This window comes from Phalacrocorax carbo, chromosome 1, assembly GCF_963921805.1.
Source record: "Phalacrocorax carbo chromosome 1, bPhaCar2.1, whole genome shotgun sequence".
Taxonomy (NCBI): Eukaryota; Metazoa; Chordata; class Aves; order Suliformes; family Phalacrocoracidae; genus Phalacrocorax; species Phalacrocorax carbo.
The window spans coordinates 145788702-145813857 of record NC_087513.1 but is presented as its reverse complement, the minus strand read 5'-3'; the positions used below and the strand labels follow the sequence as shown (position 1 = coordinate 145813857).

General features: G+C 39.4%; 1 protein-coding gene across 15 annotated transcripts in view; it reads left to right on the top strand.

Moving 5' to 3' along the window:
* Positions 1-25156, top strand: part of INPP4A (inositol polyphosphate-4-phosphatase type I A) — a 130022-nt gene that overhangs the window by 81942 nt on the left and 22924 nt on the right. For 6 of the 15 annotated variants that reach the window (XM_064438550.1, XM_064438565.1, XM_064438571.1 and 3 more), the window contains 12 exons: positions 879-958; positions 3542-3695; positions 4438-4528; positions 5210-5357; positions 8989-9119; positions 9470-9574; positions 10381-10489; positions 12191-12208; positions 14780-14963; positions 16327-16545; positions 17601-17874; positions 21143-21175. In XM_064438550.1, coding sequence (XP_064294620.1) covers positions 879-958; positions 3542-3695; positions 4438-4528; positions 5210-5357; positions 8989-9119; positions 9470-9574; positions 10381-10489; positions 12191-12208; positions 14780-14963; positions 16327-16545; positions 17601-17874; positions 21143-21175 — 1546 coding nt within the window. The remainder of the gene's footprint in view (positions 1-878; positions 959-3541; positions 3696-4437; positions 4529-5209; positions 5358-8988; positions 9120-9469; positions 9575-10380; positions 10490-12190; positions 12209-14779; positions 14964-16326; positions 16546-17600; positions 17875-21142; positions 21176-25156) is intronic. The other 9 variants (XM_064438621.1, XM_064438611.1, XM_064438595.1 and 6 more) reach the window with 9 other exon arrangements.

Below are 25156 nucleotides of genomic sequence, written 5' to 3'. Positions count from 1 at the left end.
GACATGAGTTCAAATTCAAGGTGAAAAAGATCGAGGAAACTTAACTGTTTTGGAGCACCTTCTAATTCATTATGAAAAATGGTTCTTTGTTGTCTCAAAGACACTTATTAGTATCAGTATCTAGAATTCCACAATACCAAAAATTTGTGTTTTTACAAAACAGAAGATTGTTTCTGAATAGAAGGTGGCTTTCAGGAGAGCATCCATGCACTTGGCTTCCTGACACAGAGATTCTTGGGGGTATTCTGCCCAGATAATTTTTTCATGTTGCTCTCAGAAATCCCCCTGCCCTGATTCCATAGTGGTTTTGTTTGGGTGTAAGATTTATTCTCTTACTGAAAAAAGTGCCAGCTCTCCCAGGTTACTACTTGGATCTGTGGGCAATTCAGACTGGACTGTTGTCCAGATAGCTATTTCAATGGCCTCCGCAGGGGTAGCAGGAATTTTCTGTAGAGTCCCATCATGGGAAGCCTCCAGGGAAAAAGGAATACCTCCCAGGGAGGTGCCTTCTTCAGGAGGAGCCAAGTCTGGGTCAGGGGGAGACTATGAAGTGTCAACCCAGTCAGTCTGAGTCCCGCTCAGTCATTGCTTTCAGTGTTCCTGTATTGCTGGGCCTAAGCTTGTATATATTGAGGTGCCTCCCCTCAAATCCTTGAGAAAGAAAGGGCTTATTGTCTTCTGGTAGAAAAGGGATTTCTGATAAATTACCAAATTTATTAAATTTTAAAGGGGTTTAATGTGCACAGGCATATGAAATTATATTTTTGTTCTCAGACTTTTGTGCTTAATAATTGTATTTTGGACTTTGGTGCTGTGGACAAAGCCTTTGTTCATTGTAAAGGTAAATAAATACAATTTCAGTACTCGTCTTCTTCCAGATGTATTTGTTGGGTTCCGGGATGTTCACTGTAAAAGAACTTCTACAGGAGAAGAATCACAGGTTGCACTTAACACTAAGGTTTGTAATGTTCTTCTCCATTTAGGAATTAACAGTCTTAATTCTTGAAAGCATGCTTAAGATGTGATGAAAGCTGTCCATGAGATGTGATGAAAACTTTTTGGTTGGTTGGTTGGTTGTTAAATTCCAGGCCACTATTAAGTAAAAACTATTTTATATTGCATCATAATTAAAACATGTAGGACAAGACCATGGTGAATGATGTTAGACATTGGTTCTAGTTCTACAAGTCAAGAAAGTACTATCAACATCGATTTAATTTTTGTGCATTTCATCCTATCACCTGAGCGTATGTGTCTGTGGAGAGTCGCAAAATAGAGCATTTTTAACTGTGCAGATGTATAAAGAGCCTGTGATGGGGAGAACGAAATCCACCAAAACAGACGCTTATCTTAGCTGTTTGGAATACCTTGGTTGAGATAAATCTAGGCTCTATTTACTATTTCAATGCCCACCTGTTGCTAAATTGTGTATTTGTTGCTAAATAGTCTATCAATATAATGCACTAGGAGTAGGAGTGACCGCATTAGAGCAAGATTGATCGATGTACATTTCTAGTTTAATTCATATTGGAAACTTTCATGGAAGAAACATGACTCAGGAGGGAATGAAGAAGAGTGTGTGAGTCTAATACCAATCCTTAAGGTAGTAGTTCTAATCATAGAAATCAAACCACACTCGTAAAAGCCAGTGTGGGATGAAGTTAAGTACAGGATTGGGGAAGAATCAAGAAAACAAAGTGAGATTAAGAAAAGAGAGCTCTGATGTGTAAATGCACATTGTAGTAGTATGCGTTGAAAGTAGGAGAGGCATCCCCATCAAAGAAGGCAAGGGGAGGTCAGTTGAAGGTGGAGAGCACAATCAGAGAGGCTGAGGATGATGGTGTTGGTAGTATTGGCATAATCAGCACTAGAAGCAATGACTGTGATAAACTTGCAGAAATTTCTGTCCCAGACACAACTAAAAAAACATGGGGAAAGCTTCTCATGCTAAGAGAAGAGATGAGTGAAGTTTTCAGCTTTTCCACAATATACTGTAAAGAAATAATTGACGTGATTTAACGGGGAAGCAGATGAGGGAAATGAGTCAGAAAAGACATCAAAAGTATGATAATGATGGTGGGTAAAAGAGTCTATCATAGGTGCGAAGATGAGGGTCTTTTGAGGGAGATGAAAAAGAGGAGGAATGTGATGGCAGGAATTTCATGGTTGTGTTAGACATGGTTATTCTGTTAGGTTTATTCTTTCATGACTAAGTTGAAAATGGACTTTATTAAACTTTCTTGTTTTGATATCAAGTGTATTCTGATTATCAGAGCAAAGGGCATGAATATATGCATGTCTTCTCACTGTCATGTTCCCCCTCGCATGTGTAAACTGGGTGCTGAGCAATGTCTATATAAACATGCTGCATGACTTGGATACTTAAACGTTTTCCTGTAGTCATCTTGTGTACTTATTTCTTTTGCCTCACCAGTATTGTCTGTTCCAGAGACTTTTTTTTCCTTAGTTGTCGCAGTGTATTTTTACATGTAAACAACAATTTTAAAATACCATTTAGAATCTATCTTAAAATAATAAGGTCTCTGCCAAAATTACTGTGTGTCATGGGGTGAGAGAATGAATGCCAGCGGTGGTAGATCTGGGTACTGGTGTGTATTTTAAAACCAGCAAGATTAGAGCTTTTACCCCACTTGATTCTCCGTCTCTGAGTCGCTTACTTCTTGCTCAGTCGTGTGTTCATATGGTCTCAGCTTCCCTCCCCAGCAGGGATGGCTGCTGGTCTGGGAAGGTGGGACAGAAAGTTGTGCCAGTTTGTGCTGTGCAGCTCCTCAGCTGTTAGTGACCTGTCTCAGCTGCTAGTGACCAGCTCCCTGGGGATCTCTGGCATTTGTTTCCACGCACCTCCCTGATCTCCAGGATCTTTCTCCACCTCAGGGATCTTTCCTCCATTGAGAATCTTCACCTTCTTCTTCCCTAGACCACTTCTTTTCCGGATCCTTCTTTTTAGCATCAGCTTTTCCTTCTGGAATGTCAGGCGCCCAGTTTTCCCAATCTAAATAGTCTATCTGCAGAAGCACAAAATGTGATCAGCCTCCTAACCAGTGGCTTTGACTGACTTCTCTATTAAGTGGAAGATTTGGGACATGGTACTTCTCTTTAGTCCACCTATTATCAAAATTTACCAGTTGCAGCTGTACCAGTTGCAGCTAGCAAGTAGCAGGCTTCTGACTGAGAGTTAAAAGTTCAGTTTCAGACGTGCACACGCACACACATGCACGTACATCCACTTATCTGCTCCCTGTTAATGTTCACAATATAAGCTGCTTTTGCCTACAACAGGCTAACTGTAAAATCTGAACTCTTTCTGGTTTCACAGTAGAAGTGAAACACATGCATGGTTTTAGGTTGCCTTCAGTTAGGGGGTCTATTCAGCATCCCTGCAGAAAGAGGGGAGCGTTTTCCTGTTGGAATAACACATTATAAAAATATGTAAAATGAAGTTGGAAAGCTTCCTATTTGAAATGTTCATTAAGTCTGAAGCTTAATAGCCTTTTATAAGTGTTCCCTTGTTGATAAACAGGTCCACCTCCAAAAAAATCTCAACGCAGAGTGTTTGTTGCAGGTCGGCTGAAAGTGACCGCGTAGGTAACATTACAGTTATTGGATGGCAAATGGAGGAAAAAACTGACCAAAGGCCTCCAGTGACAAGGTCACCCGATACAATTAATGGAAGGGTGAGTATGAGCATTGTATCAGCTTCAGAAAGACGCAGATTGGTAGTACTGAAATCAGTTGAGATCTGCTGTCAACTTTCCTGTCCATCTTGGTATTAAGTAGTGTTTTACAGCTTAAAAAAACTGTAAAAAACAGCCTAATGGTGATGAAACAGTTTTGTATTTTGCAGAGCTCTTGGTGCTAATGTTTGTTAAAAATCTCGGGAAAAATTTTAGTTTACAGTGATTAAGCTTTAGCTTATTATTCATTTTTTGTGATCCCCAAATATTTGTCTGAGAGCAGATATTTATAGTGCTTTCCCATCCCAGACATACATCTAATCCTGTAAACCTTGTGTTCTGAATATCCTGGTGATAATTACACTTATATCTGTGTATCACCGTCACAATGTGGATTAGTATTCCTTTGTATCCGGCCAGACCTGTAGCTGGCACATAGTGGTGCAATTCCTTTAAGAGCTCTTCAGCTGTTCTAACAAAAAGTAGTTGAAGGGCTGGATGAAAATTTTTACAGCATTTTGAACTGTGCGGTAGAACTAAATAAGAGCGCTTAGATTGGAGAATTTTAGTGTATTTATTTCAGCCTGCAGTATTTTTTGTCCACAGTAAACATTTTTGAAATATTTTAAACATGCATTGTGTTGACTATTCCTTTCAAGTCTGTATAATAAGGTCATCGCTAGATGTTGCCCTGGCACCAAAGTTTTATCCTTTATGATTTGGGTTTTTTGTTTTGGTTTAGACTGTGTTACCAGTTGATGAAAGTTTAACAGAATCTTTAGGAATCAGATCCAAATATGCTTCATTACGGAAAGATGCACTACTGAAATCTGGTAAGCTGCTGTGGACTGTAGCAAGTAAGCTTTAGGCATCATTAAAAGCTTATCTCTTGCTGTCTGCCTGTGGCCCCAGGGCATTTAAGCAGATGTTTCGTTTGAATAGGAACAGGCTGCTGATTGAGCAGCCTTCTGAGGGTCATCCAAGAATAAATTATTTTATCATCTGCATATTTTATTTTATCATCTGTATAGTAAAAACAGTGGAAGCAAGCTTTTGTCATTAAGTTGACTATAGTATAAAATTTTCCATGCAATTTGCTAGTTTATTCCAAAGCAGTCACTGGGGGGGTAAGGGGAGGGATGGAGGAAAGCAGTGGCTTTAAAAAAAATTTCTTCAAGAAAGATTAGTTTTCCAGCAAATCATTGCATTAAAGGAAAATGCACAGTACATTAAAAAAAAAGAAAAAAGAGTAGTTAAAAAGTTGAATATGTATTTTATTTCCTTACCAGTGTGTTAAATCATTTGGAGGCTTTTTTCTGCAAAGGCTGGAAGAATGTTGATTGCAGAATGACCGTGCTTGGAAATGCTAGACTGATGCCTGGTTAAACCAGATCTTTATGGCAGTGTGTTACGGCGCATTAGTGAATCAAAGCCATTTACTTTACAAAAAGGAGAGGATTTGTGTACTTTTAACTCACACCCTATGCTAAAATAACATGATTTTAATTCTTTAGTGTTTGGTGGCGCCATTTGCCGAATGTATCGCTTCCCAACCACTGATGGAAACCACTTGAGAATCTTGGAGCAGATGGCCGAGAGTGTCCTGTCGCTGCACATCCCTAGGCAATTTGTAAAGCTTCTACTAGAAGAAGATGCCGCAAGGTGAGTTTGGACTGGTTTGCATGTGCAGTAATAATACAGCAGTGATGTGGCGTTATTGAGTTACCAAGACATATCTCTCTGTTAATGCACAGAGGCACTGAAGGAAAAACAGTAAAAGCAGCAACTTGCTGACTGTACAGTTAGAGTGAATGAGATTTCATGTCCGAGTATAGAGTCTGGGCTTGAGTGTGTGGTAACATGAACATACGGAGGCTAGGATGTGAGAGAACTGTTGGCAGAGTGAATGCTTAGGGTCATACTGCACTTATCTGCACTCAGGGGTTATCTGTTCCTCTCACAAAAGTATCGATAAGGCCACAGAATATATTATTCCACAGTCATGTGACTTTATGACGACCACCACGTTAGAATACATAATCTTTTTATATAGTCACTTATATACTTCAATACATCTTGTTTTTTAAGTATAGTTTATTTTTAATATAAAGAGAAAAATTAATTTGAATTAAAAATAAAACATATCTTTATGTTTCATGAGTGGGGAGAAGTCTGAATAGATGATACAGCATAAATGAAAGAGTAATAACTCCAGCTGCTGAGAATTTTGAGAAAGGAGCAGAGACTACACAGAAACCGGCTGAGGAGGAATGAGTAATTAGGGTAGCAGACAGAGAAGAAAAATCAGAATTACTTTGAAGGTGAACTTTGAAAAAATCAGTTGACTTCTAGTGCAAAGCAAAGATAGATGAAGGAGTACTGACTCCTCTCAGTGAGTTAAGAGATGGCTTTGAGAGTCAGAAGAGTAGTTTTGAATGGAAAACAAACAAAATAAAAGCAAGTAAAATGAAATCCTGTAAGACAGTAAAGACTTTTTCTCATTTTAGAAGGTGGGAGGGAGAAGGAAATCTGTTGACCATTTTGTAGGTTTATTCTGAATTTGCTTCTTTGTGAAGCAATTAACTCTCTTTCAGGTGATATGCCCATTTATGACTTTGATTTCCCTGCATTTGTAGGCTGCGATTTGCAAACATAATGGTTTGTGTATTCTTTATAAAAGCCAAGGTTGAGATGGTAAAATGATTTTAGCTGTATTTCTGAGTATTGAGGTTTTATTTTGGCTATGTTTGAATCCACTCCTAGAGGCCTAATTAAGTCTGACCTTAATTAAAAGTGAAATTATCTAGTGCTTTCAGTGTCCTATATTAATACATTTCAATTCCTTTGGGATATTGTGAAAGAAAATCATGTATTAATCCATATGAGCAAGCGGAATTAGTCTATGGTGTTTTCCAGTATTTTCATACTTTGCAAAAATTATAAATTTGGCAGCATATTTTTTGTAATGTATGGAAAAACTAATGCATGACATGACTGTTTGAGTTTCCAAAGTTCACATTGATTTTTTTTTTCCTGCTGTTGAGTTCTGGTTTTTAGTGATGTGCACTTAGTAAGAGTAGTCAGATTGTAGATTCTAGAGAACGAATGATGTATCTTGCATAGTTGCCCTGCTGCAACCTTGTTTGAGGGGGCTTGGGATATGCCATTACACGTTTAGACATGGGTTATTCGTAGTTTATTTTATATCTTTGGTTCTCTACAGATTTCTTCACAGTATGTTTAAAAGCATCTATTCATTATGAGTTACGCCTATAATATTGTAAAGAGCTGGCAAGCTTACACATTAGGTGCCATCTGTGATGTGTTTAAGGACTTGAAGAAAGTAAGAGGAGAATTTAGGGTGACTGGGAAAAAAAGATATGGCTTCCTGTAAGACTGTGGGCAGTAAAGTTTCTTAAGGTGTTAGCCATGAAATGTGACTGCTCAGAGGCTCTTGCTAAAATCATATAGAGATTGGTGGATGCAGATTGTATACAGTTCTGCGTGAATGACAGCCTAGGTGATTGGTAATACAAGTTTGTATGCTCTGAACTGCATGACTCAAATGTAAATATGACTTCTGTGTAATTAAGAAGAAGGACTCCCTTCCCTCTGTTCAGCTGAGGTGACCGTCAATGCAGAATTCTTTTCTGTCAGTGCTTTTGTATTTCTAATGAATGAATATTTTTTAAGGTGGGTTACTGTCTGTTCATTTTGATTCAGTGCCCTATTTTGTTACAGTGAGGGAAATAGCACAATCACGCTTTTTATATTCATAGGATTTCTCAGATGTGTCCAAGGTCCTTTTCTCCACTCTCTGTGCTGCAGCCCAGAGGAATGCCAGACAGCTACACAAGTGCAGCTGCTTCTGTCTTAACATCCCAGTGACTTTTAAAATGTCCTTGGATTATCACAACTGGTGCCTCTCACGTAAAGCCCCTCTGGGCCAGAGCTCTTTGAAAGGAAACATCTAACCGGGGGAATATTTTGACTACCTAATTATTTATGGCATGCACATCCCCTGCTGCCTTAGCCCTATGGGACAAACAAGTTAACGTGAAGTGTTAAGCTGTGAATTTACTTCAGGAAGACCTGGGCTCAAATGCATGGTTTTTTTGAGCATGGAGCTTGACAAGGTGGCCATAATAGCTTCTCATGCAGGAGCAGTTTACAAGGTGAAACTGGAAGTGTCTTTTTCCAAGTCACTGATAAATACATACTAATAATTACACTGTTGCCTATTGGCAAATCCGTCTGCTGTCTAGTGCAAATTGTTATGTGAAATGCCTTTCTTAAATTATATACAGAAAATTGATAAAAACAGTGGATTAGGGATATTGAGAGAACTGCAAAAAGAACTGCAGGATCCTTTTGACAGGTGATTGTTCTACCTTTTCTGGGGTAATGTGCTGTTGAATTGTGTCTGGTGTTGACTTGTTTACTTTTTTCCTTCTTCCTTTTTTCTAAATAATACCTTAATCCAAGAAGACAGTAATACAAACATGACATGAAATACACTGAATATTTTCTGAGCAGTACTGCTAGGGAACAGTATGTAATACTGGATTGACATGTGGGAATGAAAACCTAGCAGTCAGGGTGCAATGGGAAAGCCAGAGGTTTTCATGTTCCTATCTAAGGGTACCCAGTCATCCTTCATTCCACCTACAGTGAAACTTGAGTGCCTAAAATCCGGAATCTCAGATGATGGTTTTCCTGGCTCATCTTTTCTCTCTCCAAACCCTTATTAATGCTTACGCTTAATGCAGACCCTCCCTGCCTGGCCTTGAAAACAGTGCAGACACTCCTTGTACCTCATGTCAGTTAGGTGATAATCTCCCACCTAAACTCTGTCACGGTTTTTTAATTTGACAGTCACAGTGTTTAATTTGAGAGCCACTAAAGTTCAGCAGAGTAGCCTAAAAAGGTCCTCATTGTCCTGAGTCACCTAACATGATGACAGTGCCCGCCATTTTCAAATCATCTTATAGTTTGGGAGCTCCTACAGAAAGGTGGGAAGCTTTGGTATTGACCAACACCTGAGGTTCCTGGGGGGAGCATGGTGTATTCTGCCTGTGAGGAACCCGTGTACCTTGGGGTAGAGCTCAACAGCTGTGCTTTGGGGCGTATGTTTGGACGCATTCCCAGTCTGGTGACTAGGTTAGACCCCAGTGAGCTGAGAATGTGTCAGCCGAGGATGGTGTTACATTACACAAAATGAAACTCGTTCTTGGTGGGCAATGGAGCTAAACACCTCTCTTTTTTCCTTTTTTTATCTTTTCTTTTTCCCTAGGGTTTGTGAACTAGAAGAATTGGGAGAGCTGTCTCCTTGTTGGGAAAGCCTTCGTCGACAAATAGTTACTCAGTACCAAACAATTATTTTAACTTACCAGGAAAATCTAACTGACCTGCACCAGTATAAAGGTGATTTTTGTTTCATAATAATGTAATACTTTTTCAGCCGGGATTGTTAGTCCTTCTCTGAAATTGGGAACCCAGAATGTTTTAGTTTGATGAGTAAAAAATACTATTTTTTGATTTCTTTATTAACATTTATGGTGAGTTTGCTAATGATTTGGGAATATTTGTCTGCTTTATTCATTCTCTTATTTTACCCTGAAAGTAGAGAACAATTAGGAACAGTAACAGAAAGATTTTTTTTTTTTATTGCTTTACTTTCAGCATGTAGCAGATGATGAATGGAACTCCTTGAATATTTTAGCATAACCAGAAGCAGAGGGGGTTTATGCTTATTTTTCTCCTGTATTTCTTAGGTCCTTCATTTAAAGCCAGTAGTTTGAAAGCTGATAAAAAATTAGAATTTGTTCCTACGAATTTACATATACAGAGAATGAGAGTCCAGGACGATGGAGGATCAGGTATTTCTTTTTCTCTTTCTTCACCTTATTCTGCTACTTTTTTCCCCATTTTTTTGATTTCCATCCTCAACCATATAGCCAAGTTTCTACAAACTGCTCTGTAGTACTAGTGCTAATTGGCATTTTTGTAGCACCTTCTGTCCTTGGATTCCAAATCTCTTTGCAAAAGAAGAGGTGTAAATATAATTATCACTATTCTACAGGTGGCAAAACTAGGTTCTGAAGTTAATTGTACCCTATGTGACACAAGTCAGCCTGTATACTAGGGAATATATTGGATTAAACTGCTGTGTCCCTTCCAGTCGTTTTGGATTGTAGCAGACAGCAAAGGTTCTGTCTGTCTGTTGTTAAACTTGTGCACTTTTTCTCTGGAACCATCACGTACAGTTATGCAAAATCACACCAGTTTGTTGACATCAAGCTTGTTTCTTCATAAATAACCTAGGTTTTCCCTTCCTTTAACAGTAATTCCCACTAACCATGGACACAAGCTTGTCCCATGTATCCATGCGAGGGATCCAGTAATGACAGGTTTTGTGTAAAGACCAATGTTCAAGGCTTCTTTTTCACTGTCAGTCTTCTAGATTAAGAAACAGAGGACCTGCATTCAAGTCTGGTTCTTTTACCTCAAAAGCGCTTGATGGATTTCCAGGGCCTCTAAAACAACTGAGTTTTCCACGTCCTTCAAAACACTGGCACAAAGTTTTACAAAAATGACTTTCAGAGTAGCTTTTGAACTTCCACAGTTGTTTGTCCACAATAAAGATGACAAGCTTTCATTTGTAAGTCCTTTTTGTCCATCACAGATCAGAACTACGACATAGTCACCATAGGAGCACCAGCAGCTCATTGTCAAGGCTTTAAATCAGGTGGCTTGCGGAAAAAGCTGCATAAATTTGAAGAGGCAAAGAAACAGTAAGTAGAAATGTTGTTGTCAGCTGTTATTGTGCCTTTTCCTCCTGGTCCATGCTCAGTTATTTGGAAAATCATTCCATTCTCTGTTTTTGTTGCACTTCATTCAGTAGTTCTACTATACAATGTGAAGATTATTCCATGGGGTTTTTTTTCCAAAGGAGAGGAAAAACAGTTTCCCCTTTAATTTACCATATAGGTTTGTTAGCTGATGGGCCCTTTCTAATAGTCTTTTTAGTGAAAACTTAATTTTTTCCTGAATACTTGTTGGTTCGTTTAGTTGAACTATTTTAGGTGTTTGGTTTAGGTTCTGCCTAACTGATGATTAGAAAATTTGTCTGTAAAACTCAGCTGCACTACATCATGCTTTCAACCCATTATTTTCAGGAGACTTTCACCCCTCTCATAGCTTCAAGGTCCTGTTGCTGAACTCTCTTCAGTACAGAACAGCTGTGGCTGATAGGCAAATTCTTTGTTGACAACTTGGGTTTAGATCTGGGACTACTGCTGGAGGCTTTTCTGTACTGCTTCAAGGTTTATGCACAGATTAGGCTTCTGCATCTGGCCTCGCTCTCCTCTACAGGTAGGATACCTGACCTCCACAGTCCTGTCTTCAGGGACTGTCTAGTGACCTCTCTGGAATTGCAACCATATGTACTAGAGGAAGGGGCAGAAACTGGGAAGATCACATATGCTAAAGGGAGAGACCTGCATGGCACCCACTCCAGCTCCCAAGAAAGAGATAATCCTGCTTGGGTCTACGTTACTTCTACTGCATTATGGAGAGTTTAAGGAACAATGAGAGCAGCAGGACAAAGAGTCGATGTAGCCAGTGGAAAGGAGACCTTGATAATGCCCTTCGAAAGAAAGGATTTGTAGGATTTGGAGCTGATGGGAAGAGAGAGTGACGTGGGAACCAAGCTCTGCCAACTGCAGAATTAGTTTTGGCAGGGGAGAAGTGAATAACAGCATCCTGTGAACATCAGTCAGATATGTACTGTTAAAAAGATTGATGCAAAAATGTGGCTGGTGTAATTATTTCTGACTTACAGAGTGCGCTAGGATGGGACTAGAGGAAACTGTAATCCTGCAAACACTGGTATGCTAGGCTCACCCCTCCCATTCTTTTGATACCACTGTTGCTTTCTGAAATAACCTCCTCCTGTCAGCTTAGCTACTGAAGTGGACACCGCTCCTGCAGTATCTAAGTTGCCATGTCTTCCACTTTTGGTTTGGGCTTTATTTCCCCCCCTCACCCAATAATTAAGCTGATCAGAGACCTTAATTTCTACCCAGTGCTTTTCCTCTAAGCTTTACAGAACTGTTCTTTCTGGGTCCATGAAAAGGACAGGTTCAATATTTGAAGAATAACTTGCCTTTTAAGTACTTCTATGTTATCATAAAAGCCAGTATAGTAGAACTGAGATCCATCTCCTCAGTTTCACTGTTACATAGATATTGTTCAGTTCTTTCTCCTATCATTGGCAAAACTGTGCTTGGTGCATCCACAATGTTCCCCCAGAACAACACATGGGCATCTGGCAATCTGTGTGTTTTTGCTTACAAGTTTAATCGTTATGTAGCCGCCGTGTGGAAAAGATGACTCAGATAAGTTATTTCCCCAAACACCCTTTGTTTTGTTTTCTGCTTTTGGTATTTGCTAACAATCTGCTAATTTTATTTTGGTTTTTTGTTTTTTTTTAGCAGTTATGAGGAGTGTTGGTGAGTTTTCTGTTTCTGAGAGTTTTGTAGAGAGGGTTTCTGTTCTTTGGGTTGTTTTATTTTTCTTTTCTTTATTTTCTTTGGCAAAGATCTGGTGTGTTTTAAAGTGTGCAGGGCTTTTTAATGTCATGCATCATGGCATCCCTAATTGTGCTCTAAGTAATTGTAGCTGCTTTGTAGAACATGTTGTGTGAATGAATTTCATTCCATCTGCAATGTTTATTTGTAATGAACAGCTAGCCTCCTGGCTCTCTCTGATCGTAAGAGGTTAGAAAACTGAAGATCAGAACACAAGGATTTTATATCTTTTCCCCTGTTTTTTCAAGTGAAAATTGCCTGGAGAGAGATGTGTTCTGCCAGAGGTGGAAGATAATTAAGATAACTCCATGTATTTTTAAATCTTTATGGTGATAGATTGGGCATGGTTTATATTTTTGTAACCCATGTCTTTCTTTAAACATTTTCACTTTTGTTTATTTTTCTTAATGTCGTGGTGTTCAGTGCTATGGAAAGGAAACATTACTCAATGGTTCAACAGCGCAGAAGTCTGCTCTAAATTACTTGTATTAAAGGTTGAACCCCTAATTCACTGAGAGTTTAAAGCTGTGTTACAATTTGCTGATATAGTACAAGGAGAGCTGTTCATTTGAAAAAAGCAATTGCAGGTTGGAAAGTAAATATATGTGAACTTTACACCATAAATTTTTCCCCCTGATCATCCCAGCAAATGTTTGTGATTAAAAATGTAATAATTCTGAATCAGATCTCAATATGCTGCATGGCCTTTCCTGCCAAATACGTCTTTATGCATGTTAACCACACTGTCGTGGAAAGAAATTGCTCAGAGGAATTGACACTAAGATCACCGGTCAATAGAGAGCACAAATCATGTACAGGAAAAGTCCTAAAAGCTGAGATTAATTTGCTCGATGGTGTAGCAGTGGTTTTTCTCTGCTCCACTCAGGTGGATGACCAGAGGGACACAAATAAGGACACTCTTTCAAGAGTCACTTCTGCATTATATCCTTTGAAAACAAATCCCCCATCTTTTCTTGTAATGGAGCTCAGACACACTGGGGTTAAGCTCCCCCCTTGCCTTTATATCAGTTAAGGGACAAGAACTGGTATTTGTGGCAAAGATTTTAAAGCATGCCCCATGCAACCCTCCTGTCTTACCTCACAGACACGCTGCAGAAATGAACAGCATTTGCTGTAGGTGTAGCAGAGGAATTCACACTCCTCATGATCTGAGTCATGATCTGAGGTAACTGTGCCTAGAAAAGAAACTCGTCCCTGTGTAGTCTCTCAGCATAGCTGTGTTCATTGAACAGTGCTGAGATTGGTGCAAACAGTAGGTTCTTCTGTGCTGTTACTATGCTGAAGCCATTCATGACTGGAAAAAATGAATAAAATTAAGATAACATACAATTGGTGTCACATCATGAAGGGGCATCTCACTTGTCACAGCTGGAGCTGATGTATAGGCCTTATCTTTGTATAGCTTTCCTACTGGGAGGAAAAACCAGCATATTGCCTGGCAAAGGGAGTAGTGGTGGGTTGGTTCCAAATAGTTAACTAAGAGCACAACTTCAGCTTAAAGTAATTTTCTAAGCTAACAGGCAGCTTTTGTGAATGGCTCTTCTCAGGTAGGATTAAGTAACCCTTTAGAAGTGCTGTTCTCTTCCCAGCGGTTACAGAGGGAGTCCAGGCATCTGTCTTGGACTGGATAAGCAACTTCTGTAGGCATCTAAACTTAAGAGGACACAAGCTGCTCTCCTCCACTGCCAAGTAAGCAGTCTTTGTGGAGCTGCAGTTTCCCACTATAAAGATATGTTTTCTTGGTGTCGTTTATTTCATTTACTGTTTGGAAAAGGCCAAAATTTGGTCTTGCTTTATATTGTTACAGCTGAGTTTATAATAGGGAGAGTCGTATCACGTCCCTAGTTTTGTAAGTGTGTGCTAAAGAAGCTACACCAAGGACAAAGTCTGGAGATATACTTTGGTTTTTATATATCATAAGATTGCTTTTGCTGGTGTAACTTGAATGAGGCCTGCAATAGAGGAAAGGAGATATGAGCAGAAGGATTTTTTGTTAATACCGCAGTGTTTGCATTACGGATCTGGGCGGTGTTTCTGTGTTAGGAGTGCAGATTTTCTTTTCATGGTGCTAGTAGCTATGTGATAAAACAGGTTTGTAAACCAGGCCTCAGTGAAGTGTCTGTGTCGTAAAAGAGGGAGAGTGGGGCAAGCTGTCTCTGCAAATGGTGGTTTTGTATCTGATGGCAGAATCTATCACCCACATTCTCCTCAGCAAAACTGTCCCTCTGGTATACCAGCTCTGCCCACAGCCCCTTGGCATAAGGGATTAGTAAATCTGCATCTGAATGCTTTCAGTAAAGGCAGAGAAGGCTCTAGGATCACGTTCCTGCTGTGCAATTGCCCACTGGCCTTTCACTGTTGATTGCTAGCTTAGGTAAATTTTTGTTGTCTGCCATTAATTCCCCAGCATGCCACTGTAATGTGTGTACCTCTAGACCAATTTTCCCCCTAAAATTAGTTCTTCTTTTTCAGCACTTCAACAAGTTCCCAGTCTATAATATACATCCCACAGGACATTGTTAGAGCAAAGGAAATTATTGCACAAATCAACACCCTGAAAACGCAAGTCAGTTACTATGCAGAAAGGCTCTCAAGAGCTGCCAAGGATAGATCAGCTAATGGCCTTGAAAGAACACTTGCCATCCTAGCAGACAAGGTAGGAGAATAATACATTCCCACACTGAAGCATGGTGTGTTTTTTTTCCTGTCTCTATCTTTAGTAGGTTTTCTTGAAACATCTATTTTACCTTGTACAGTAGTGTATTGTAACATGTACAGTCCTAAAGGAAAAACAAAATCTGACCAGCCTTTAAAATTTGCTGCTTTTTATTTAGGTTGTCTCCTACTTTTCATACTCTTGCCTTCACCTCCTCTTGAGAGTGCAGTGGAGAGCAATGTCCTCTGGTACCCTCTATTCATTCGCCATACTCCAGAAATCTGCATTCTTCACTTTCTTTTATACTCTTTCCTCCATATCCATCTGCTTTTTTTAATGTTCCTCTGAGTCATCTGCCAAGCAGCAGCAACTGGGCAAAACCTAAGTAGTTGAAACAATTCTATATTTTTCCACTGGTGAAATAAGGAATAATGGTGACACAGCCTTTGCTTGAATTGTAGTGATGTGAATTGGTTATTTCTTGATGGGTGCTAACAGAAACCGGACCTGACCCACAGCTGAACACAATCTTATTTACCGGGACAAAAAAAACCAATTACAGTTTTACTGACCTCTTCTGTCCCTAAAGCAGATCTGAAGGTTGTAAATGGCAGTAGCTTGCCATAAATTGTCCCAGTGGAGGGGATATGCATACAACTTTGTAGAGCGCTAAAAATAATGTCACCCCATGTAAATGTATTATTTAATATAATATTCACTCTAAATGAGTACAGTCTGTATAACTGATCTGTGGGATTTTCTACAGCTGGACAATATGTATATATAACGTAGTAAGGACCTGTTTGTTGTTTTCTTTTTTTAATAGACACACAAGCCAGACACTTTTCATATTCATGTAACTTACAGAAATCCTTTAATACAGCACCCCTAAATAAGACAGGGAACAAGTTGCATTGGTTACTGGGTTATATCTTCAGCTCTCCTCTTAAGTCTTGTTACGATTTCAGACAGAATGGTGGAGGTTAAGCATGGTTTCTCTGGTGTGGCAACTATTGTGTGGGGTATAAAAATGTCTGCACATTGTTCTAAGCCTTCATCAAATGGAGAGTGAAGTGCAAATAAAGGTGAATTGAACATTTATTCGTGAAATTTTCAACAATTGCAAGGCTCCTGTAGTAGTGCAGACTTTGGAAATGTACCATTTGTGTTTCAGTATCCTATATTGCTTTCTAAGGTCATTCTGTAAAACAAATTTAAAGGCGCCTTAGAGACTCCTAAAGAACAGTTAGTTTCTTTCACAGAATACTAGTTCTTCTTTTTCCTTTCTGTGAAAGAACACAGCATAAATTGTGTACGGAGTAATGAAAAGTTCTTAAAATGGTGGGGGCTTATTGCTTTTTAGACCCGGCAACTTGTCACAGTCTGTGACTGCAAGCTGTTGGCAAATTCAATACATGGACTGAATGCTGCAAGGCCAGACTATATAGCTTCAAAAGCATCTCCGACCTCTGGAGAAGGGGAGCAAGTAATGCTGAGGAATGATCAAGATACACTTGTGGCCAGATGGACAGGAAGAAATAGCCGATCTTCTCTGCAGGTGGATTGGCATGAAGAGGAATGGGTACGTTTGCTTAGTGGAGTGATGAATATTTTCTTCTTTTTAGGTTTTGTTTGCTGTGTTCTTTTGTTTATAAGCTCTGTAACTGCTTAGCAGCTATGCATAGGATGAGTATTTTGCAGGTATTGGTCAACTAGCAAAGACATTGCCTCTATCCTGTGCTCAGTGCTCCTTGGCGTGGGGATACAAACGGGCATTAGTAAAAATTTCCAGGTCTCCTAAACAGCGGAAATCGTTACAGTAGGTGCATAGCTTTTCTGAAGTCGTACTTTGCGTGCATTAGCTATACAATTCAGCCTTCCTGTTTTTTATTCTCATGTAAATATTTAGAACTTGCAGCCTATCTCTGTTTTGATTACGAACAGCATTTTAAAACTGCTTGCACAAAGTATGTAAATGGTTTCCCTTACCACAGTGCCAACTGAAATGAGAATTGGGCTGTGTAAATTCTGTCATTGTGTAATGTAAACAGAAGTTAATTCAATCTCAAAAATAGTCGAGATTAATGAAAACAATTATTAATATTGGGAAATATCAATTTCAAAATGAGATCCAATTCATTTTGGAAATGGATCCTCGCTGATTTTATTTGTTTTGTTATACTTTGATGTATAATCAAACTCAGAGTAATGACACGCGAATAAAGCCAATTCAGTTATTCAGATAGTAATACAATACAGTAATGTTATCTGTTATTCACTGAGTTATATAGGAAAAAAGATATGTGATTATATGCAATTATTATGTCAAACATGAGTTTCAAGAATAAGCAATAGTTCCAACTGGAAACTGGAATAATAGCGCAGGAAGTGCATTTAAAATTGTTCAGCAAATTTACTTAGAAAATAGCTATGCAATTTACCACACAAGTCCTGTCGCTACATAGTGTTGATGTGCTGGCATACATTATTTATATATCCAGAATTTGTGTATGCATGGATGTAAACATAGCCCAGAGGAATGGTGACTGGCATTACAGGAGGAAATATATTGCCAAGGGATTTGTTACCCAATGTCTCTTTTCTTTTTAAACTGAGAAAGAAATGTTTTCTTTTAAGGAGAAAGTTTGGTTGAATGTTGACAAAAGTCTGGAGTGTATTATACAGAGAGTGGACAAACTTCTTCAGAAGGAGCGCTTGCAAAGTGACAGCTGTGAAGATGTTTTCCAGTGCGACATCAGCTGTACTAGCAAGAAAGGTAATCGGGACACTCGTGCCTACTGGATAAATCCAGAAGATTTAACTGAGACCTCATCATCCTCACCACCTTCATCATCCTCACCACCACCTTCATCCACACCATCTTGTGCATGCCATTCTCTCAGAAAGACAAGTGCGTATGCCAGACACTGCTTCTCACTGCTGCTCTCCTCCTGTGCGCTGGCATCATTCCTAAGCCCCCGTTACATCCTTCCATGTGTTTTCGGTTCAGTGGTGGTGTTAAGCAATGATGTCAGGCAGAAGGGGCTGGTGGTGTACTGGGAGCTGCTGAGCCCATTACTTATTTTGAAATCCTGATCCCACGGAAATCATTGCCAAATCCATTGATGACAGTGGCACTTGGTTTTCACGCTGGGTGTTTTAAGCTGGTGAAACAGGTGTTTGGGTTAGCATATGTCAAACATCACCTCTGGTAGCTTTCCTTTTGGCTTCATCTTCTTTGCAGTAATCAAAGCTTATTACAGTGAACCTCTATAAAAGATAAATCAAACATGAGAGAAGTGCAGGCACCACTGCAACGCTAATGGTCCCAGCTGGGCTGCCAAAAGCATAGGAGGGGAGCCAAGCCTTGCCGTTAGACTGACCTGAACTTGGATGAACCTATAGGAGTTAAAAGCAAATTTCAACCCAAGTTGTCAAAAGCTATGGTGCTGAGGCACTCAATTAGTTTGACTTCTTGTAGCTGGAAGGTAGGAATTGGCAGTGCAAGCTCTCAGTGGAATAATCCTATCAAAATTTGAGGTAAAGTGGGTGCTGGACTGAATCTAGCCTAACGTCATGAGCATGTGAATGAAATATATCCTTATCAGTTTAGGTTGACAGTTTTGCAACCGTGCGTTAAATTTCAGGATTATTTCCCCTACGTATGTACTTATTTGACTTATTCTCACATTCTTTACATGTGGTCACTTTGATTTGGCCACTTAATAGAGTGGGTGTGCCAAGTTAAGCTCTAGAAGGGTTGATTTGTGTTTTCATTTCCTTTTTCCTGTTCTGTCTTATCATTTTATGGCCCTTTGTCCCTTATGTGTGTCTGTGACTTCATGTCCATCCCATTGTTAATGTTGCAGTGGAAGGCAGTTCCTTCAGAAAAAGAAAGCAAGAAGGAAGTTAAAATAAATGTTAATATATTTTTGTGTAGCTTTGTACATATAACATGATTTGCTTAGTATCTTAAATGACCATGTTTTTCTAGATTAGACTGACATTTTTGTGTATTATAAAGGAATAGGAGAGTTGGCTCTTGTTTCAGAATGTGTTCTCTATTAATAATCTTTGACTAAATTTCTTCTACCAGTTTGATATCTTTAAATGTTTTTATTTGGTAGGTAGTTTACATGAAGTTTTGTATGTAATTGCGTGAAAGTTTTATCAGTAAACTTCAATGCACCTTCGTATAAATGATTAAAAGTTGTGGATTTTTAATATTAAAAAGAATAGGAAATATCTCTGGTGGGTGGTATTAGAAGCTTTTCCCAAGACAATTCAACGCTGGAAGCATCTTAGAACAATAATTTTCTTTCATGTTCAGTCAATCTTTTAAATGCACTCTAGATCTTGACACTTATGCCACATAAAAGTGCAATTAGCTGCACTTACCTACCAAAAGGTTTGTTTGTGCCAAGAGTTTCTGTAACCTTTCTCTGCTGTTCCTCCAAAATCAGAAAAAAAATCCATTTAATCCACAGAACCTGAGACAGAAACATGAAAAGTGTCACAAGCTTTAAAGCTAAGGGGCTTGCTGCCATTTCCCAGTGCTACCTGAGTGTAAGGACTAGATCTGAAGTCTGACTGACACCAATGTTGGGTGAATTTAACTTCAAAAATTCTGGAGAGGGAATCGTGTTTCTTAGGTATCTGGTGCAAACATTGTTCGTGGGTCTTAATGAGCAATTTGAATTGCACTTGGGAAGTTTATCTTAAGCCAGGGCAAGCCAAGTACTTGATCCCATTTTCATCAGCTGTAGTTCCTAATTAATGGTCAGTATTTTTGACAGAGGAACAGGTTCAATACTACAAAAAAAAAGATGTCTTGCTGAAATCAGTGGGAATTTTCCCACTGAGTAACTCTTGTTGACTCCACACCAAACCTGCCCTATTAATTCCCTTTCACTGTCACTTTCCACAACTGATCATGGGAATAATTGAGGGACAAAGAAGGTACTGTCTCTAAGTTCAGAATCACAACATTTTGAACTTTTTCCTTGTCATTTATTCAAAGAACTAGCACTTTTTCTGTTAGTAATTCTGAGTTTTGAATAAGTGACACTGAGCAGAGAGCAATCAGGAATTTTTTGGAGAGCCATGTAAAAACCAGCAAACCAAGATAGTTCCAGAACTGGTAAGAGAGAGACAGTAGAATGTTACTGAAGGACTTTAGAGGATCTCTTTAGAAATTATGTTTGTGAAAGAAAGTACTGTCTAAAATAATAGAAGGGGGAGACTTAATAAATTATTTTAAAATTTAATTTTGTTATAGGCTTAGGTATTCATTACTAAAATTGCATGGGGGCATATAGCTTCTTTAATGAACATGAGTTTTAATTTACGGAGAGGTTTTTATCTTGGATTGCCTAGCTCAGCTGATTGTCCTAATGCATACAATTTAATTTTATGTCTTCTATTGTTATTTTCAAATTTGTAATTCATGGACTAGTGAATCTAGATATAAACAACAGAAGTTTAAATCCTGTTAGCTTAATAAACAACTTTTCATTAATGCAAGACTTGCTATAACAGGGCGTGTATTATCTTTTTACTGTTTGTATTGCACTGTAGTGTATTTCCATCTGACAGCTTGTTCCTCCCACTGACGTGTGTGTGGAACACTGACAGGCTTCACTGGTTGTTTCAGCCCTTAATATACAAGCTAATGCTTGTGTTAACTATCTCAGAAATTATAGAACAGAAATTTGTCTAAGGTAGCAAAGTAGTGTTTCTTTACTACTCTTGCGTTGTGGGCGCCTTAACCTCATTTTCTGTTAAGTGCATTGAACTTACTGCTAGTCTTCTGCTTTTCTCTTTAGCAGCCTTACTGCCAGCTTATTGTATAATTGCACTAAACCAGTGGTTCTCAAACTGTGCCCTGGGGATCGCTGGGGATTGACAGTTCACTTGCTGGTAATCCACAGAGAGCCCCTGAGGTAGCGGGTACTGGCTTTCCTCCAAGTCCCCATCCAGGTGTTCCTCTGGTCAGAAACAGTGGAGTGTTGGAGACAGCCCGTGCCCTCGGTGCCCGCAGGCAAAGGAGTATCTCAGCTGAGCTCCTCTTCCCTCGGTGAAAGTTTTTGAGAACCCTGGCGTTGAGCATTTGAGTTGCTTATGTTTAGACTGTGTTGCTGCTCCTTAATCATGCATGTTGCCCCTCCATTTCTGTGCAGATTGCAGCCCCGCTCCGGAAGAATCTGGCCCAGGTATGTGCATTCATGGCTTCTGCTTCTTTGGAAAATTGCAGCGTTCAGTTCATAATTAACAACTGAACAAGTGCCTTGCTGTTAAGGTTGACCATTTTCAAATGGTAACGCTCTGCAATGTCACATGACTTACCTAAGCATATTGAGAAGTTGTTATTTTCAAAAATAATACTGCAAGGGGGTATCTGGTAACTTCTCATGTCCAGGTATGGGAGAGCACTTGTTCATGGTCTCTTTGGTTTCGCCAGTTGATGTGTTTTAGCAAACTGTTGTGGGTAAGAATGATTTGAGCCCTGTTCCAAGTGTCACTGAAGTGTGTGGGAGTCTGACATTTCAGACATTTCAGGCATGCCCTTTCACATGTGCTGTTGAGCTGGCCTTTCTGAATGAGAACTTGAGCAGACCACGGAGCAGTCAAAAAGGCTGATGGAGAATCTGTGTTGTGGGTACGCACCAAGCAGCATTGGGCACTGCTAATGTTTAAGTCTAATGTTTCAGAATACAGACTTCAGGAGACTTGGATCCCACTGTTCGCCTTCTTTCCTCTCGCCTTGTACCTCCGCACACTGGTGTTGCATTTACAAGGTCTGAATAATATGCCTCTGTAATACCACTCTCTCCCAGCTAGATGGCTGTAACTTCCCCCATTTGAGAGTAGTTTAATCTGAGTTCAGTGAAAGTTCAGTCTTCAAACTGTTACAGCATGGGCTCCTGCATTTAGTGAAACTAATGGGAAATAAAGCCCCAGTGCAGGTATGATTTTCATCTTCACAAAGTATATTAATGATGTTCTCAGCTGTCCGCCCTGTTTCCTTTCATCACTAAGACAGTGGTTTTAATCAATAAAAGACTCCACAAATTTTTAATTCTTGGAACATCACTTTACTTTCTGCAAAATATGAATGTGGTGCATAAATGAATGTGGTGCATAAATGAATGCTATTTATTTTTAAGATGGGAGTAATTAAAAGCAATCAGGTTACCCCAACTGGGTACCCAGATATACCCAAAACTGCATCTTAAGTTTAAGTGGCTGAAGCTCCAGTGTAGTGAAGCACTTAATGCTTGATTTCCTCTGAAGTCAAATGTGATATGACTGTGTGCTTAAGCGGGTTGCCAATTATACTTCACTGGGTCAGGGCTAAGCAACTACCACTTATTTAATAATTCTCAATTTTAGAGATCATGAGCCCTTGCAACCCTGACATAAACCAAGGGCAACTGCAAGTGCCCAGTACTTTGATTTATGGATGCTAGGGGGTTTTTTAATACAAAAAGACTAAAAATATCTTTTCAGGGCTCTGGTGGACAGTTATTTTAATAATATTTTTATTGCTCTGGAGAAGAGAGACTCTTGGGGGGGGAAAAAGCAAAAACTTTTCCCACCTTTCATTACATCCTTGATTTATACAGGCTTTATGCATTAGGTTCTCTTAATAGGACATTATTTTTTTATAAAACAGTCAGTAGTGTATAGTGAGAGACAGGCCCCTATGTGAACTCATAGGCCTCCCCAGCATCCCTCTCCCCCTACCTGCCTCCCCCTCTCTCTGCCCAAAATGCCACATTTCAAAGTGTGCATTAAAGTGTGACTTTGGCCAGCAGCTGTCATAAGAAAAATAGGGAAGACTTATGGGGCCAAGTCTGGCCCTTATTTACCAGCCAGAATTCAGTTGTAGCTGTCTGAGTGGATTTGTCTCTTGCTGTACAATATATGGTGCCTAAAGTAAATGACAGGCATCCTGCTGGTTTGTAGAATGCCAGTTTTTAGACAGAATAACTTTTAACATGAACTAGAAACCTCTCATTTAAAAAGCGGGATTTGTGTCTCAGATATACCAACAGCTAGCTTAGACTAGGTCTCTGGCTGTTGTAAATCTGTAACAACTTGTTGCGTCTCCATTGTTTCAGGCCCTGCGCCAAATCATCCGACCTGTGAATCAGCCCAATGGAGCCTATAATAGTTGTAAAAAGTTCTGGTCATTTCATAGAACATAACAGCAGAGATCTTGGTAGATTTCACATTAGAATTCATGCCTCATGGTGTTTGGTGGTGCCATTGATTGATTTGATAGAAAATATACTTTCAGTAATAAAGGTCTGTTAGGAAAATTAATAAGGGGAAGACAGGAAGGATCCAGGCAAAAGTAGAACACTCAGAGCCCTTTCACATTTATTTAAACGCTGCCAGCGAAATGTTCCAACCTGACTGGAGCCTGGAGTGCAATTCTTTTTACTCCTGTTTGCTGTTAACAGCAACTACCACTGACTAAAAAACTAAAAGAACACAGGTGACACCTCTGTGAAGTAGGTAGCAAAAAGCATTTAGAGTTTTGCAGACTGACAAGGGTTTGGTTTTTTTTCATGGGCAAAATTCTAAACCAAGAGAATACACAGCACAGAGGATTTTTGCTCCTGGATGAGCCATTGTATTGCATGTGAGTGTTGGGAGAAAAAAGAGATGTCTAACAATTGCTTTATCTTCAGGCAGGCTGGTATACCACCTGCGTACTTTGTGATTACCACAGATAAACATATCTTTCAAATGAAGTGCTGCCAGACACACTACAATTTTATATCTCCACTGAGTTAACTGTATACAAGTATGTATATCCAGGCAATGAGATGATGATGATGTGCTGGAAGACCTTTTCAGTTCTTTTCATCATTCTTGGTTTTTTTTTTTATAGAAAAGCTCTTAAATGCAGTAAGAGAAACACTGTTAGTATCATCAGTGTTTTGCTTTTTAAGTGTTCAAGGGGCCATGTTATGGCATCTGATTTATTTTGAGAGAAAACGCTTAATAGAATATAAAAGACAAGCTGTGATTCCGTGCCTGTTCTTTTGATGTTTCCTGCTTCTTTTTTTATGGCAGTGGAACAGAGCCAAACAACTTCCCCTTTGTGTAGTTTATTAGGTTATCTATCTACTGCATAGAACAAAAGCAAAAGGGACAGTTCTGTTAATCTTGTCAGTTATGTTTCTGTTAGCGGACTTCCAAAGTTCCCCTCTTTGGCTGGTTATCAAAGAAACTTTTAATATTGCTAGCTCTTAGCCCTGCCTTTGAGTCAAAATCCCAAACAACTTCCTTTAAGGGGCTTGAAGTGCCCCATTCATGCAGGTTCTGATCTGTACATTGCCTTGTTCCTACAGCCAACCGGGCTGGGGGTTGTGTGTGTTCTGTTTGTGAGCTCTGGTGCTTTTTAAAAATAAAACACATTGTCCTTCCCTTTAAAAAGAGAAGTGTTCTGTTTCAACCTTACATTAAGGAGGGCAAAACCAAAGCTCTGTTCTATTTTCTTTTTATATTGCAGAGAGAATGGATTTTGGTATTGTGTCTGAATAATTTTTCGTACAGTCATGGAAAGGGGATTTTAAAATCAGTGGTTGATTAAGACGAAAGATGGAAGAAGGAAAGAAAAGAAACTGAGCTTGTGGGGCATTTTAAGGCAGAGCAATCTCAGGGAGAGGGAAGGCACAATGTTTGGGGTTCTAAAATAGGACTTTGGCAACCCAGTTTCATTTCTGTGTTTCCTGTGTAGGACCTTGAACAGAGTCCCTCTGGGACGTATCTCGTGTATTTCAGTGGAAGTCAAGCTCTGAACTATTTCCAAGGATCTGGCTAACTCCCATCTAAATGACGATACTTAGTGTTTCTTGCTAGCTAGCTCTAAGCCTTCAAAGCCACTCAGCAGACAGAGGACACTTAAGAGTACCTACATGAATTTTTCACCTCTCTGCCTTATTATTCCTATGCTGCAAATGGGAGATAAGCGTTGTCTTACTTCACTGAGGTGCAACAAGGATCAATAAGATGGTGAGGCAACTAAATGACACACCTATGAGTCCACAGAAGATTCAAAGGCAGGATAGTTGGGAGAAATCTCATTGACAGAAATGGCTGAGCAGATATTCACTGTTTCTGTTACACGATGGACTCCATACTGTCTGTCCACGTATGCACTGTGAAAGAGTGTGTTT